Source organism: Alligator sinensis, unplaced genomic scaffold, assembly GCF_000455745.1.
Source record: "Alligator sinensis unplaced genomic scaffold, ASM45574v1 scaffold387_1, whole genome shotgun sequence".
In the NCBI taxonomy this organism is placed as follows: domain Eukaryota; kingdom Metazoa; phylum Chordata; order Crocodylia; family Alligatoridae; genus Alligator; species Alligator sinensis.
In genome coordinates, this window is record NW_005842196.1 from 1,286,875 (window position 1) to 1,302,142 (window position 15,268).

The following is a 15,268-nucleotide window of genomic DNA, read 5'->3' on the forward strand; positions in this document are numbered from 1 at the left end:
CATAAAAAGGAATACAGAACCATTTCTATTGCAGTGGTTAATATTAATGCAACAAATTAACCTAAAGGGAACTCAGAGGTCTGAACTTCTCTCCAACATATACCCCTCCCCCATCACCTGTACCTCAGTGGAGGCTGGCCTTGTTACAGTGTCCAGAGGGGATAACTGTTGTGTGGGGAAGGTGGGAATAAGTGTGACTGTGCAGGGCAGCTTCACTTCTCATTGTTTCCCTCAAGGAAATTTTTTTACTGTCCAACTGAAGGTCCTAGAATTTCTGGTCTCTTAAGTTTAGAGCAAGCCACAACTCCACCTGAAGTCAGTGGAGGTGCTCTGCATGGCTGAAAAAACTGCCCTTAATAGTACAATGACCGCAGTCCTTCAGGCAATCCAGTCAGCTGGGTGCTGTGGAGTATGTGGCACCTAAGCCCCCTCGGTGGGTGTACTGTATGAGCAGGCCAGATGGCTCGATGGAACGTTTCTAGATCATCCAGCTCAAGTCACGGGATGCTGGGACACTCACTTGGGGTGGGCAGTGGCCACTGCAGAGAATTCATTACTCCACATGGGTCTTCCAAAGGAGGTCTTCTGTTTCAGGCCTGTCACCACGTCAGTGACAGTGTCAAAGTTGAGCACTGCATGGCCAGCCTGGAGTGACAGAAGATGACTATTAGTATAGGCAGACATCCTGTCAGTGTCTGGAACCTATCAGATAGCATGTGGCCTGGATCCCCATCACCGCTGCTCTGGTGGGTGAGTTAGAGGTACAAACCCTGTCTGATGCACATTTTCATCTCAGTAGTCTTTAACATGGTGCTGTCCCACATCTCTGACACAACATTCTCTCCCATTGCTTCTTGTGTCAGACTGTTTTCCCACTCCTACCATGAGAGCATGCATGTGTTTGTGACTCACAATGCTATTGTCCCACCCGGTGAGAAAGAGTCTGTAGTTCAGGAAGCCTGCTTTGCCAGATTCCTCCATCTCTTGCTCCAGTGACACAAGCAGGTCATTGAACCAGGCAAATGCACCCGTATCCCGACAGAGCCAGTAGAAATAAATCTGGGACCCAATGATAGAGAGAGGGAGAGAGAAAGATGTTTTACTAAGGGTAGCAGAGCTGTACATAGTGCAGTGGAGTTGAGCAGAGATGGATGGAGTGTGTGTGTTAAAAAGGATCCACTCTCCAGGAAGGCTGTAGCTACATACTCAAGGATGTATTCGGCTTGGTGAGTGTATTTGGCTTGGGGAGATGCGGTTGAAATACACAAGAGGCTTCCGGGGTGGAAGGCCTAATGAAGTATAGGGCCTACCTTTCCCATATCACAATGGTTACCTTCTTGGTTTTGAGACTCTGGTCTGCATGTTGGAACTTATACCAGATTGACTTCAGCACAGAGGCAAAGGGTGTGACCCCAATCCCTGCCCCAATCAGCATAGCAACTTCATACTGGAACACATCTTCACTGGCTGTGCCGAAGGGGCCATCTACTTCAATCCTGGCAAGATAAGGCAGGCTCTGGGTAACAAGAGGATGCCACCTAACCTTGAACCACAGAGCAAAACTGTACAGATCAATTGGCTTCCTGACCCTAAAGCCACCCTAGCCTACCTGGGTATTTTTGGTTTTTGCTGCTGAAAGGCATCGATTACATTCTCTGTCCAGTCCCCTGCTGCCCGGATGTGGACAGAAAAGAAATTGTCTTCTGGTGCAGAGGTCAGGGTGAAAGGATGCCACTCGAGGAGAGAGATAGAAGGACAGTTGATGAAAATGTACTGTCCCACTTCCATGTTGAAGCCCTTCTTATGCATCTGTAGTTCCAGTACTTTAGATGGGTGCGTGACAACCTAGGGAAAAGCATATCAGGAAACAGTTGGCACATCTCAGCCCCCCAGAACAGCAACATCACTGCTAATCACTATTGGCTGAGACTGGAGTGGCTGAGAACTCCCCACTGCCAGGACTACCTCATCCTGCTGGAATAGAAGAGAATAGGCATTCCCACAACCAGTCCTCCTACCCCCTCTTTCATTCTCACTCCTGCTGGGCCAGGCTGATAGGCCCAAACTCCCAGCCACTGCACTATTTGATACCCTTCCATAGCTGGGGAAAAACTTATTTCTTTGGCTCTGTAGCTGGGTGGACAGAAGAACGGTATACCCTTGAGGAGTAGGGGATATAGCCAGCTGCTTACCTTTGTTATAACAACCCTCTGTCGAGAACGCCAAAAACGTAAGATGCGCTCAAAGACATAGAGGAGGATTGGCGCCAACACCCACTTCCAGGACTGTGGAGACAGAGTGAGTAGTGGTGAGAGGATGGGCCCCGAGTGGTAGTCTTTTGGTGCTGGACCCTGGTGTCCCTGCAGGGAGGTTCCCATATCAAATGCTCCTGTATAGGTTTTGGGAAACATGTCCCTTTTGCTACCAAGATTGTGGCTATATCCTTGTATAGGATGACATGAGAACATCAGGGCCAGTGTTAGAAACCCACTCAGATGGAGACAGGCAGCTATGACAGGACTGGGATGGGTCCTACGTGAGATGCTTCTCTAGGAAGCAGGAGGTAGCTTGCAATACTGGGAGGGGTGAGCAGCAGGAAGTGGAAGGAATAAGGGTTAAAAATCTCTCCCATGAGCATGTCAATGGAATGCTCCATACCCATCAGGGAGGAGAAGGGAGAGATCTATTTCATTCAGGCTATCATTGTGTTAGCCACTGTCTACATGGGACAGAGGGACCTTACCTCTGTTGGGATGCCCCCAAACTCTGGCTCCTTACAGTGGTGGTGTGTGCTTCTCCCATCCCTGTATACAAGGTACTGTGCACAGCGCTGAGGACTGTACTTCTTAAGGCTTTCTTCTGTCTGCCCTCGAACAAGACCACTGGGAGAGAACAGAAGTGTCAGTCCAGCTCTCCTGACCCAGCCCTGCCTCCTTGCTTTGCTCTCATCAAAATAAAAGTAGGGCAAGAAGGGACCTTGAAACCTCACTGTCCAACTAAGGGAAGGGGAAGTGCTCAGCCACAGAAAGGAAGCATGTGATAGCTGGGGAACAGCTGAGAAGAACAGGAGGCGAGGGAAGTGTGTCATTCAGATTCTGGACTAGGGTGAGTGTATATACGTGGGTGTATGCAAGGCAGATGACTGTTTGGGAACAAGGGTGGCAATAAGATGTTCAGTGAGGGGAGATGGTAGGAATGGAGCAGGTGGCTGACTGACTGGGAAGCAGGGAAGCACAAAACAGAGGGGGAGGAGGCTAGAGCTTGCTGGGGGAATGCAGCTCATGGTGGTGCCTTACGCAATGCCATGGATGACGAGGCCAGCAAAGTAGATGATGAAGAGGTGGTGTGTGTACCAGAAGACCTCAAAATAGCTCCTGCGAATGAACTCCATGGAGGAAGTAACCATAAGAATCAGTGCCACGGTGATGATCACACCAGTCAGGCCCGGGATGCTGGTGAAAGTCACGTATGCTGGAGTCTGTACAGAAGCAGACATAAGCATGGAAGTGAGAGGTGGGAATGGGGCATTAAAGCTGGAAGGAACAAAAGAGTACAGAATGATGCCACTGGGCTTTGTGGCAGGGTCTCGCTTCTCCCACAGCAGGCTCCAGACACTTACCGTGCTGTTGGAGTGGATGGGATTTAGCCACTTGTCACTTCCATCCTGGTGCAGGTCAGAGAGGACAGAAGAGAGGCTCCCGTCTGCAGCCTGCTGGCTGTCATTGTAACGCTCCAAGTTAAACAGGTGAGCAATGGTGTGGACAGCTGAGCAGCAGAGAGAGAGAGAAAATGAAACCTCTCTGGGAGACCGTCACCCAGAGTCCACGGTGCAAGAGGCAGAATGGCCCCATCTCTCTGGTGTACTAAATCCAGGCCAAGTTCTCCAAGAGGAGACCAAGCTCAGCCTGTGCTCAGAGACAGACTGGACCAGCTGTTGCATCTGCTGGTTAGTGCTGCAGCCTCCTGCCTCTGGAAGTGGTCCACACCCAGCAGTGGCAGCGTGTGAACTCAAGTTACCTGTCATCAGGGCAAGCATGTAGGCCACCAGCTTATGGAAGGTGAGGTTGTGATCCAGCTGCTTCCTCATGGTCCGCCTGCACAACTGGGGGTGGGGGGAGGGGAGGTGGTCAGTGAGAACAGTGATGCTTCCAGGGAACAGACCCCGGGGGCAAGCAGAAAAGAGCTGGCCCCCGCCAGCCCAGGGCGCTGCCTGCAAGGAAACTTCATTGCTGCAGCTCCATGCCCCTCTATGATTTCCATGTCCCTCTATAAGGAAGATGTCACTCCAGAGATGTTTCTGGGTCCATGTGGTCTGTGGAGGGAGAGAACTGTTCTCGTGCTCACTGGAGCATGTGGGGAACAGATGGGCCCATTTTGCATTTAAAAGCCGTAGCCCCTGGCACTCAGGAGCCGGGAGGAGAGGAGGGAACTGGGCACATGTGCATCCCCGCACAAGTGTGCCCCTTACCTGACCCGAGGCGGACGCAGCAGTAGTGGAGCCAGCAGTGCAGGCAGCAACAGCTGATCCCCCAAAGGTAAGTGGGGCAGAGGGAGCCAGCACAGCTGAGGCGGATCCGGAGGGGAAGCCCCCCGGCTCCCTTTTAGCTGAGCCAGTAGGGAGCCGCGCTGCGCCACGCGAATAGAGCTCGACAGCGGGCAGGCAGGAAGGGCCAGGGGGGGGACTCCAGCAAGGGCAGGGCGAAGGCACCACACAAAAATATAATTAAATAGCAACTTATGGTGTTGACGCAAAGTGTTGCTAGGGCCCCTGCCCGGGGGGCGCAGCCTACCTGGGGCTTGTCTGAGGCCTCCACCCAGACAGAGCCCATGGGGGAGCTGGCGTCTCCCTGCCCCCCAGCCTGTGGGGGATGCCCAGCAGGACCGGGTGGGGCAGGGAATGGGGGTCCCCACACCTGTGCTGCAGGCGCCTGTCTTAGGGCCCTGGAGGCATGGGTGAGGGAGCTCCAGGAGGAGGTTAGCAGGCTGAGGGGAATCAGGGAGGTGGAGGATGAAATTGATGGGTATTTTCTCTCCCTGCAGGGCCATGCATCCAAGCGAGAAGCACTCCGGGAGGTGCCCTCCACAGCAGAGTGGCAGATGGTCACCTCCAGAACCAGGGCTGCTCGCAGCAAAGCAGTACCAGTTCCTCCAGTCTGGCTGGAGAACAGGTACGAGGCCCTGGCGACACTGCAGGAGAAGGAAGAAGAGGAGGAAACCTCCGGGGAGGAGGCACTCCACACTCTGAACAGGCTGAAGAAGCTAAGCAGACCCAGAGGAAGAAACATTGAGTGATCATCATAGGCAACTCCGTCCTGAGAGGTACAGAGGGTCCCATCTGTCGCCAGGACCCCTTGACACATGACGTCTACTGCCTGCCCGGAGCAAAGATTCAGGACATGATGGGGATGATCCAGGCCATGATCCGACTCACCGATTACTACCCCATGGTCCTAATCCATGTGGGTACTAATGATGTGGCCAGGAAAAGCCCTGATCACCTGATGACAGACTACCACGCTCTGGGGGGCATGCTGAAGGAGATAGGGGCACAGGTGGTATTCTCTTCTGTCCTACCAGTGAGCGGACGTGGAAGACGACAAGAGACCTGCATCAGAGAGGTCAACTTGCGGCTTCGGGAGTGGTGTCTCGAGGTGGGCTTCGGCTTCCTAGACAACGATCCACACATCAGGACGAGAGACATGCTCGGGTGGGATGGGCTTCACCTTTCCCCAAAGGTAAGCGTGTGTTCTCTTTTAGGTTGGCGGATCCTCCGGCGGGCATTAAACTAGGCTCGTTGGGGGAAGGGGAAGACGAGGGCAGAGGAAGCATTGGGCCACTAAACCAAGCATCACCCACAAGAACAGCCCAGCCTAGACTGACGACAAGCAGAACAAATACCTGGGTAAGCAACAGGGGCCTGGGTAGTACTGAGATTAGCGGGGCAGTGCTGCATCTTCAGGAGGCCTCAGATGCCTCTACATTAATGCTCGTAGTGTGGGGAACAAACAGAAGGCACTTAACCAACCCAGACATAGTGGGGCTCACCGAAATGTGGTGGGACCCAAAGTACGACTGGGCAGTGAATATCAAGGGCTATAGGCTGTACAGGAGGGATAGGAGAGGGAAGAAAGGTGGGGGTGTGGTGCTCTACGTCAAGGAGAAATACACATCCTCAATGAGTAGCATGGGGTCAGAGGAGGGGCACACTGAAATGCTCTGGGTTAGAATACAAGGAAGTCGAGGGGAAAGGGGCTTAACGGTGGGGGTCTACTACAGACCACCCAACCAAGGGGAAGAGCTAGACCGGGAATTCTTAAGTCGGCTCATGGAGGCAGTTAGGTCAAGGGACGTGGTCATCATGGGTGACCTGAACTTTCCAGACATCTTCTGGGAAGAGCAGTCAGCTAGGTCTGATCGCTCACGTAGGTTCCTAGCCGAGATACAGGACCTCCATCTAACCCAGGAGGTGCACAACCCCACCAGGGGAGACGCCTTGTTGGATCTGGTCCTGGCCATGGGCGATGACCTGGTGAGGGGTCTGCAGGTGCTCAACCACCTGGGCGACAGCGATCATCGCCTACTGGAATTCACCATCCAGCACAAGGTAGCAGAGGCCTGCAGCAAGGCAGCAGCCCTGGACTTCAGGAGGGTGGATTTCAATGAGATAAAGAGAATAGTCGGGGAGGCTCTGAGGTCCCGGAGGGGAGGGGAGGTGGGTATCCAAGAAGAGTGGTCGTTCCTTAAGGAGACGATCCTCCAAGCCCAAAGGGAGGTAATCCCAACACGGATCAAAGGGGGCAAGAGGGTGCAAAAGCCCCCATGGCTCACCAATAGCATACAGGAACGTCTCCTAGCTAAAAAGGAGGCGTACACCCAATGGAAGGGAGGGGCCGTCACCAGAGAGGACTATACCTCGATTGCTCAGGGCTGCAGGGGGGCGGTCAGGAAGGCCAAGGCAGAGATGGAACTGGGACTAGTTACCCAGATCAAGGACAACAAGAAGTTCTTTTTTAAATACATGGGGTAAAAAGAAAGTACTGGGTAACGTGAGTCCTCTGCAAGACACTAGGAAATCTGATCGTCTCACCAGACGACAAAGCTAACCTATTTAACAATTTCTTTGCCTCCATTTTTCTTAGCAGGGACTGGATCACCCCTGCCACCAGGACCCCCGTAGGCCCCAGGGGAGGCCTAGGGTCAGTGAGGACCTAGTCAGGGAACTTCTGGAGGGACTGGACATATTTAAATCAGCAGGTCCTGACGATCTCCAACCCAGAGTGCTGAGGGAATTAGCAGAGGTCATTGCGGGACCCCTGGCACAGCTTTACAAGCACTTGTGGTAAACTGGCGTGGTGCCAGAGGACTGGAAAAGGGCCAATGTGGTTCCCATTTTCAAAAAAGGGAGGAAGGACGACCCAGGAAACTATAGGCCAGTCAGTCTTACCTTGATCCTGGGTAAGCTTTTTGAGAGAATTATCCTGGCACATGTCCATGAGGGACCAGCAGGGGAGGTTATGCTTAGGGGCAACCAACATGGGTTCATTAGAGGCAGGGCCTGTCAGACCAACCTGGTGGCCTTCTATGACCAGGTCACAAAATCCTTAGACGCAGGTTTAGCAGTAGATGTAGTCTTTCTGGACTTTAGGAAGGCCTTCGCCACTGTCTCTCACCCCATTTTCATTAAAAAACTAGGGGACCGTGGCGTTGACACCTACACAGTCAAATGGGTCACTAACTGGCTAGAGGGCTGCACCCAGAGAGTGGTGGTGGACGGGACTTATTCGACCTGGAGGGATGTGGGCAGTGGAGTCCCCCAGGGCTCAGTCCTCAGGCCCGCACTGTTCAACATCTTCATCAGCGACTTGGACGAGGGGGTAAAAAGCACTCTGTTCAAATTCGCAGACGACACTAAGATGTGGGGGGAAGTGGGCATGCTAGAAGGGAGGAATAGGCTGCAATTGGACCTAAACCGGTTACAGCAGTGGGCGGATGAGAACAGGATGGGTTTCAACACTGACAAGTGCAAGGTACTGCACCTGAGGAGGAAGAACCAGCAGCATACCTACAGGTTGGGGAACTCCTTTCTTGTCAGTGCAGAGGCAGAAAAGGATCTTGGAGTCATTATTGATGCCAAAATGAACATGGGCCGCCAATGTGGGGACACGGTCAGGAAGGCCAACCGTACCCTGTCATGCATCCACAGATGCATCTCGAGCAGGTCCAAGGAGGTGATCCTCCCCCTCTGTGTGGCACTGGTCAGGGCACAGTTGGAGTACTGCATCCAGTTCTGGGCACCGCACTTCAGGAGGAATGTGGACAACATGGAGAGGGTCCAGAGGAGGGCCACCCACATGATCAGGGGTCAGCAGGGCAGGCCCTATGAGGAGAGGCTAAGGGACCTGAACCTGTTCAGCCTCCACAAGAGAAGGCTGAGGGGGATCTAGTGGCCATTTACAAACTAGTCAGGGGGGACCAGCAGACACTGGGGGAGTCCCTGTTCCCCCGAGCACTACCAGGAGTGACTAGAAATAATGGTCACAAGCTGGCAGATTGTAGATTCAGACTAGACATCAGGAGGCGCTACTTCACTGTCAGGGCGGCTAGGATCTGGAACCAACTTCCAAGAGAAGTGGTGCTGCCTCCTATCCTGGGGGTCTTTAAGAGAAGGCTGGATGAACACCTTGCCAGTACTCTTTCCTGCCATGACGGGGTCGGGCTTGATGATCTGCTCAGGTCCCTTCTGACTACCAACTATGAAACTATAAAACTATGCACAGAACAGGAGGGATCAGATACAGCTGTTCCTTCCCTCTGAAGAGTGGGCCTGTCCGCTGCCCCTGATTGCTCCCTGCTGGAGCTGCTCTCAGGCTGTGGGCAGGAACCTCCTAGGCCAGAGGCAGATCAGGGGCAGAGGTCCCGTAGGCTTAGGTATATGGCTAATGATTGGTTGGGAGTGGACAGGGGTGAAGTGCTGGGGTGCCCATTAGTTCACAGCAGGGAACAGCACCCCCAGTTCCATGCCTAGCTTGCTGCACACAGGACTCACAAAGTGTAGTGCAACAGTACACTAAGTGTAACATGACAGATGGAGTCACTGCCCACTGCTGATGGGTGTGGCTACCAAGGGAGGTATACAGGGTTACACACAGCGTTCTTAACAAGTGTGATGGAGCTGTCACATCCTGTCTACCTGTGTTATATACCGAATAGTCATAGGAACCAGAATTCCCCTGGTTGTGTATGAAAATCAGTCCCCAGTCACCAGACAGCTGCCCTAGCCAGTGTGCCCTGTCTCGCCGCTTAGGTATGTATGCCACTGAGTTGTCCCCTTATTGTGGAACCTGCCTTCAAACCCCTGGTGCCATCTGCAAGGGCCTCGAAGCTCCTTGCTCATCATGTTTTTTGCAGCCCAGCCAGGCCTGGTACTGTCTGCCAGGAAGGGAGAGGGACAGTTGGTTAGAATGTGAGACCTTACTAAACTAAGGAAAAGGCGGCTGGAGCTTAAGGGCTAGGAGGCCTGCTACAAACAGGCCCTGTTGAACCATGGTTTGCTAAAGTTTTAGGAAGAGAGGGCCAGGGGCACAAAGCCTCAAGTTCAGCATTTCTAAACCCAAAAGTGGGTTGCAAGGATATATGAAATGTCATGAGCAAACTTTAAAAATGGATCAACAAATTTAAAAAATGGATTCTCCTTTAAAAGAGAAAAACATAGGGAACTGTGGCTTTTTCCTTCCAGGGCTGGCAGAGTTCCAGCCTGCAAGGGGCTGCTTGAGGCCCCCATATCCCCCCACACACCCCTCCTTCCCCATACACCCACCCCCTGCCCACATGGAGGCGGAGGGCTGGGGCCTAGGGGCAAGGGGCAGCCAGTTGGGAGCGAGGGGCACTGGGTCAGCACTGGCTATCGATATTACAGATGGGTCCTGATACAAAAATAGTAGAGAATCACTGCTCTAGTCTATCCAGAGGGAAGAAGCAGCACTGGGAGAGGCAGTGAGTAAATCAAGTAGATGCTGGAGCTTGTGCGGAAGCTGGGAGCACTGGCCTCTTCCCTTTCCTTCTCCCCTGGCATCCTTGGGAGGTAGAGTTCCCCTGCTGTTTGCACCAAAGAGGGCTGCCAGTACATTACTGACTCCAAGATGAATATGGGCCGACAATGTGGGGACACGATCAGGAAGGCTAACCGCACCTTGTCATGCATCCGTAAGTGCATCACGAGCAGGTCCAAGAAGGTGATCCTCTCCCTCTATGTCACAGTAGTCAGGCTGCAGTTGGAGTACTGCATCCAGTTCTGGGCACCTCACTTCAGGAGGGATGTGGCCAGCATTGAGAGGGTCCAGAGGAGGGCCAGTCACATGATCGGGGGCAGCAAGGCAGGCCCCACGAGGAGAGGCTAAGGGATCTGAACCTGTTCAGCCTCCACAAGAGAAGACTGAGAGGAGATCTGGTGGCAGTCTACAAGGGGGACCAGCAGGCAATGGGAGAGTCCCTGTTCCCCTGAGCACTACCAGAAGTAACAAGGAATAACGGCCGTAAGTTGATGGAGAGCAGATTCAGGCTAGATAACAGGAGGCACTGCTTCACAGTCAGGGCGGCTAGGATCTGGAACCAACTTCCAAGGGAAGTGGTCCTCGCTTCTACCCTGGGGGGTCTTCAAAAGGAAGCTAGATAGACACCTTGCTGGGGTCATTCGACCCCAGCATTGTTTCCTGCCTGTGGCAGGGGGTCGGACTTGATGATCTGCTCAGGTCCCTTCCACCTTACCAACTATGAAACTATAAAACTGTGATCTCATGTGTGGGCTTGGATCTGGATCTGAATGGCAATGAGTGCTTGCAAGGCTAGGATTTACCCCAGCCACTTCTTCCCTTGGAAACAGGTGTGCTTGCAGGGCAAGGAGCCAGGGTAGGGAAGCCCCGTCACTCACCAAACAGGTGCCTCTCAGGAAGGAGAGCAGGTTGCGACACACTGGTAACAGGATCAGCATGCTGTTGAAGTTCAGGCATTTTGCAGATGCCCGGGCCCATGCCAGGGCTGACTGGAAAAGGACAAAAAGTGAGTGAGGGCATCCAAGGACAGAACCAGCTTCATGCATTGGGTGCCCACAAGTAACTGCTGTCTCTGCACACAACTGTCTGCATTGGGCTGTAATCCTGGGGCCTAAGGCTCTGCATACATCTAAGGTAAAGGTGGATTTTCCTGTTCTCTCCTGTTTCAACTGCAGTAGGTGCTCTGCCCCTGAGGGTTGTACTCCTGTGCATGGCAGCAGACTGGCTACGATGGGATCCTAGGAATAGCTTCCCTGTTTGCCTTATCTGGAGGGTAAGGCAGGGTGTGGCCTATCTCCAGCCTGAAGTGGGACTGTGAGGGGGAAGGTCTCCTGCCCCTGGGGTGGGAAACAAACTCCCAGCTGATTTTGAAGTGCTCAGCAGGGGGAAAGGAAGGAAGAGATAAAGAAGAAAGGAGAGGAAGAGAAGAGAGATCCTTACCCCAAGGATCTCTCTGGTGTAGTAGAACTTCTCATCCATGTCAAACATCAGGAAATAATACACAAACAGGAAAATGTTGATGCCCAGCCAAGCAGCCTAGAGAGGGGAAAGAGAAGTTATAGTACATAGGAGACAATATCCCCAAAGTGAAGTGTGGAAGTGTGTGTCTGGGAGGGAGCGATAACCAAAAAAAATCATTGAACCTTAAAGGAAAATCCTTATGTAACATTACAATCACGAGAGCCAGATCCTCCACAGGGGAAGAGCAGAAAGCTCCTTTAAGGGCAATACAGCTAGTGCCAGTTTGTACCAGCTGCAGGCCTGGCCTGAACGTCATAATCACTGCCCCTAGGTCTGCAGCAGTCAGTCACTTACAGCAGCACTGTCAGACAAACCCACTGATGCTAGTGCCATGGTTTGAGAAACCTTGTGCCTGATTTTTGAGGCACTGCATTCCATTGGCTCCCCTGAAACCACAGCCCTCTTCGGAGCTGTGAATGCTCAGCACCACACTGGTTTTCTCTTAGAAAGAGTCAGCCCTGCAGCTTCCACATGGTTGAGAGCCTGATTTGCTGAGGTGCAAATGTTTGTGGCTCCTATTGAGTCATGGGGAGTGAGATGCTGAGTTCATATGAGGATGCAGAACTCACCAAGCTGAAGGAACTTTCATTCCCACATGTTCCTTATGTTGGCAAACCATGGGAGGGCAGGCAAGTTCCCATGGCCTGTCTAGGACTACTCTGGTTGGAAGTGAATGGAGTAAGGCCCTGCCTCCATTGCTCATTCCCCTGTGACCTAGGGTGGGTAGCCCTCTGTTAGAGCAGTGGTTGAACCAATAGAAAGTCCCGCTGCTGCTGCTGCTGCTTGTCCCATAGGGCCCAGACAGGCTGTAATCTGGCTCTGGGCTTTAGTTGACAACCAGAATGAAGACCAGAATGAAGTGGTGCTGTCCAGTATTTTGGGGAAAGGCAGGGGTGGGTACACATGTGTGTCCATCCCTTGTGGACAATGCACTGAGCACTGCTCCCTTCCAGCCCATCAAATACAGCCAGTAACAGACACTCTGTGGCCAGCTGAGGGCTGTTGGCAGGTCTAGATGAGAGGTCCTGCTTGCTTTAGACCTCGTTCCCACCTCATAACCACTCCACTCTCCCCAGGCAGTGGCACTTGCTGGTGTTTGTAGTCTCTGTCTACGCAGAAAGAACAAGAGCTGAACAGGTCACAGAGACTGATCTCTGCTCTCATCCCTGAGTCCTGGCAGAGCACAGCTAGGCAGAAGCTGTTGGGCAGGAGCCACTGCCAGTATTCAATTGGTCCCCACTCTGTGAATATGCTCGGGGCTTCTATCTGCCATGCTCTCAGGGCTGCACCTGTCCAAAGTACTAACTTCACTTACTACCTTTAAGAAAGCAGAAATCCCACAGGGACAAATCCCACATCAAATCTCTGTGCTTTGGTAGTGACTGCTGACTGCTTAAATCAGATATTGATCCTGCCCCTGGCTTCACACGGGCAATCTCCTGGGCCTATGCAGAGCCCATCTCCTGGGCACAGGGTTTGTTCACACAGAAGCAGCTGCAGGATCAGCCTGGGCCAAATTCTCTTTTCTGTGACTTAGATGTAACCTTACTAGCTCTGGTGCAAGAACTGCCTTTTCACCACCACAACTGGGAACAGAAATCTGATCCTCCCTCTATCATTACTATAAGTTGAAGATCACCCCTTTCATTTTGCATCACTATTTATGTTGTTTAGTAATGCAGGTAGTTACACAATAATTGGCATGAACCTGTAAATACTTGCAAGTTACTATATAATTAAGGGGAATTAATATTTGATTATCTCTCAGTGGAATTCAAATGTTCCCATGAAGTCTCTGCGTGGGAAACTGCAGGCTCAAAGGAAAACAGAATGGAAGCATTGAGGCCTAGTCTTCAAAGGCATTAGGCATCTGCCTAGGAGCTAGGCACCTGTGTACTACCTTTGTGGATCTGAACCTTATAAAAAATTCTTACCAAAACATGCAAAGTTAGTTACTGTTGGTGAGATACCTTTATGCTACCCATCAGCCTGATGAGAAATAATAAAAACAATGTATTTTTTTTTAAAGACAGCTTCCTTGCTCTAACAATTATTGTAGTTCATTACTTTGCTCAAACCAAATTCAGCAAGCCTAAAGAAAGCAAACCTTCCTCTAATTTTACTAGGCATTAATGAGGCATTAACAAGGTATTAACTTGGGCCCTTCAGCAAGGGGTCAAGAAGGAACTTAAACAAGTGCATAACTTAAACTAGTGGTTCTTCCACTACCTTTTTTGTATCAGGGCCCATTTGTAAACATCAGTGGTTAGTCCTGACCCAGTGCCCTCACTCCCAACCCACTGCCCTCAGGCCCCAGCCCCCCTTCCCCCCCGATCTCTGCCAGGTTGCAAGAGAAAAGCCAGTTTCCCACATTTTTCTCCTGGGAAGGAGAATCCATTCTTAAAGTTTGTATGTGACCTTTTCATATATTCTTGTGACCCACTTTTGGGTCACGACCCATGGAGAATTCTTGTTAAGTTCAGTGCAACCACTAGTGCCAGACAAAACGTGTTCCTCAGGCTCTGTGAAGAAGCAGGGGTCTGGCTGGGTGTGTGGACCTGCTGGACCTGCTTTAAGAAGTCTTTTCTGTTGCTTGACAGCAAAGGCTATGGGCTATTTTCCATAGCAAGCACTGCAATGCTACAGTAAGAAAATCATAACCGTAGGTGGGGAGTAAATGGAAAAGCAGTTGAAAGTTTATGAAATAGTTAGGCAATTGCAGTGTAGCAATCAAGAATGAGGAAAAGGAAAAAGAGAAAATATTTAACATGGCAGTGGGGTTACTACTGAGGAGAATGTCCTTTGTCATTTTTCTTTGAAGAAATCCTTAAATATAATAAAAGTTGAGCTGAGAATCTTAAAAAAAAGATCTGTGAATATTAATTCAAATTAGAAACCAGATTGGTTGCCCCTCAATTGTTTTTGCTTTCCATAAACAAGTCAGGTTTAAAAGAGCAAACACTTCCAAGAATCAAATTTGAAACGTCAGCTTTTCCCAAAGCCACATTTCAGATTGTACAGCACACTGCAAATGCATCATTGTAGGGATGCAGTGGGTGGCTAGTTGTTCACTTGTCCAGTCAGGGCACAAAAACAACAGTGCTCAGCACCAAGCGATGTGTACATTTCCAATATCAGCTATTTGTAGCACTGTTTGTTTTAAGTACAGTGTGTTGAATTTTTTCTTCTAAAAATCAGTATTTACCAGAAAATGAAGTTTCTAGAAAATCACATTTTTTCCCTAAAATTTTGCAATTTTCTCTCAGGAAAATCATTTTTTTTTATCAGGCAAACTATTTTCTTTCAAGAAAATTTGTTTTGGGTCATGGTAACACAGACACAAACATTTGGGTGGATTGAACTGAAGTCTTCAGCGTGAGCAATATAGATGAGACATGAATCTAGCTAGAGAGCCTGGCCCTTAGATAAGAATGAGGATCTAAAACACCTAAACCATGCCAGTGAGATACCATGGCATATGAGACTTACCCAGATGAAATGTTTTGATTCAGTTCAATTCACCTATGTGTGTGTGTGTGTGTGAACTGTTTCGATAAAAATATCAACATGAAGTAAAAAATATTGAGAAGTCCTCCCATTAAAAAATATTTTGATATTCTGGCCTGATGTCAGCTGAAAACTGGAATTTCCTATGTGATAGAAATCCTACTACAGTAAAACCTCTGTTATTCGGCATT

At 50.8% G+C, this 15,268-nt stretch overlaps 1 protein-coding gene across 7 annotated transcripts in view; it reads right to left on the bottom strand.

Moving 5' to 3' along the window:
* Positions 1-15,268, bottom strand: part of NOX1 (NADPH oxidase 1) — a 32,092-nt gene that overhangs the window by 3,124 nt on the left and 13,700 nt on the right. For 3 of the 7 annotated variants that reach the window (XM_025207444.1, XM_025207450.1, XM_025207445.1), the window contains exons 2-12: positions 11,490-11,585; positions 10,928-11,038; positions 4,018-4,102; positions 3,620-3,765; positions 3,297-3,478; positions 2,744-2,882; positions 2,193-2,285; positions 1,610-1,845; positions 1,334-1,496; positions 913-1,059; positions 521-645 (exon numbers count right to left, since the gene is read on the bottom strand). In XM_025207444.1, the coding sequence (XP_025063229.1) occupies positions 521-645; positions 913-1,059; positions 1,334-1,496; positions 1,610-1,845; positions 2,193-2,285; positions 2,744-2,882; positions 3,297-3,478; positions 3,620-3,765; positions 4,018-4,102; positions 10,928-11,038; positions 11,490-11,585 (1,523 nt within the window). Of the gene's footprint in view, positions 1-520; positions 646-912; positions 1,060-1,333; positions 1,497-1,609; positions 1,846-2,192; positions 2,286-2,743; positions 2,883-3,296; positions 3,479-3,619; positions 3,766-4,017; positions 4,103-10,927; positions 11,039-11,489; positions 11,586-15,268 lie in introns of those variants that run through there. The other 4 variants (XM_025207447.1, XM_025207448.1, XM_025207446.1 and 1 more) reach the window with 4 other exon arrangements.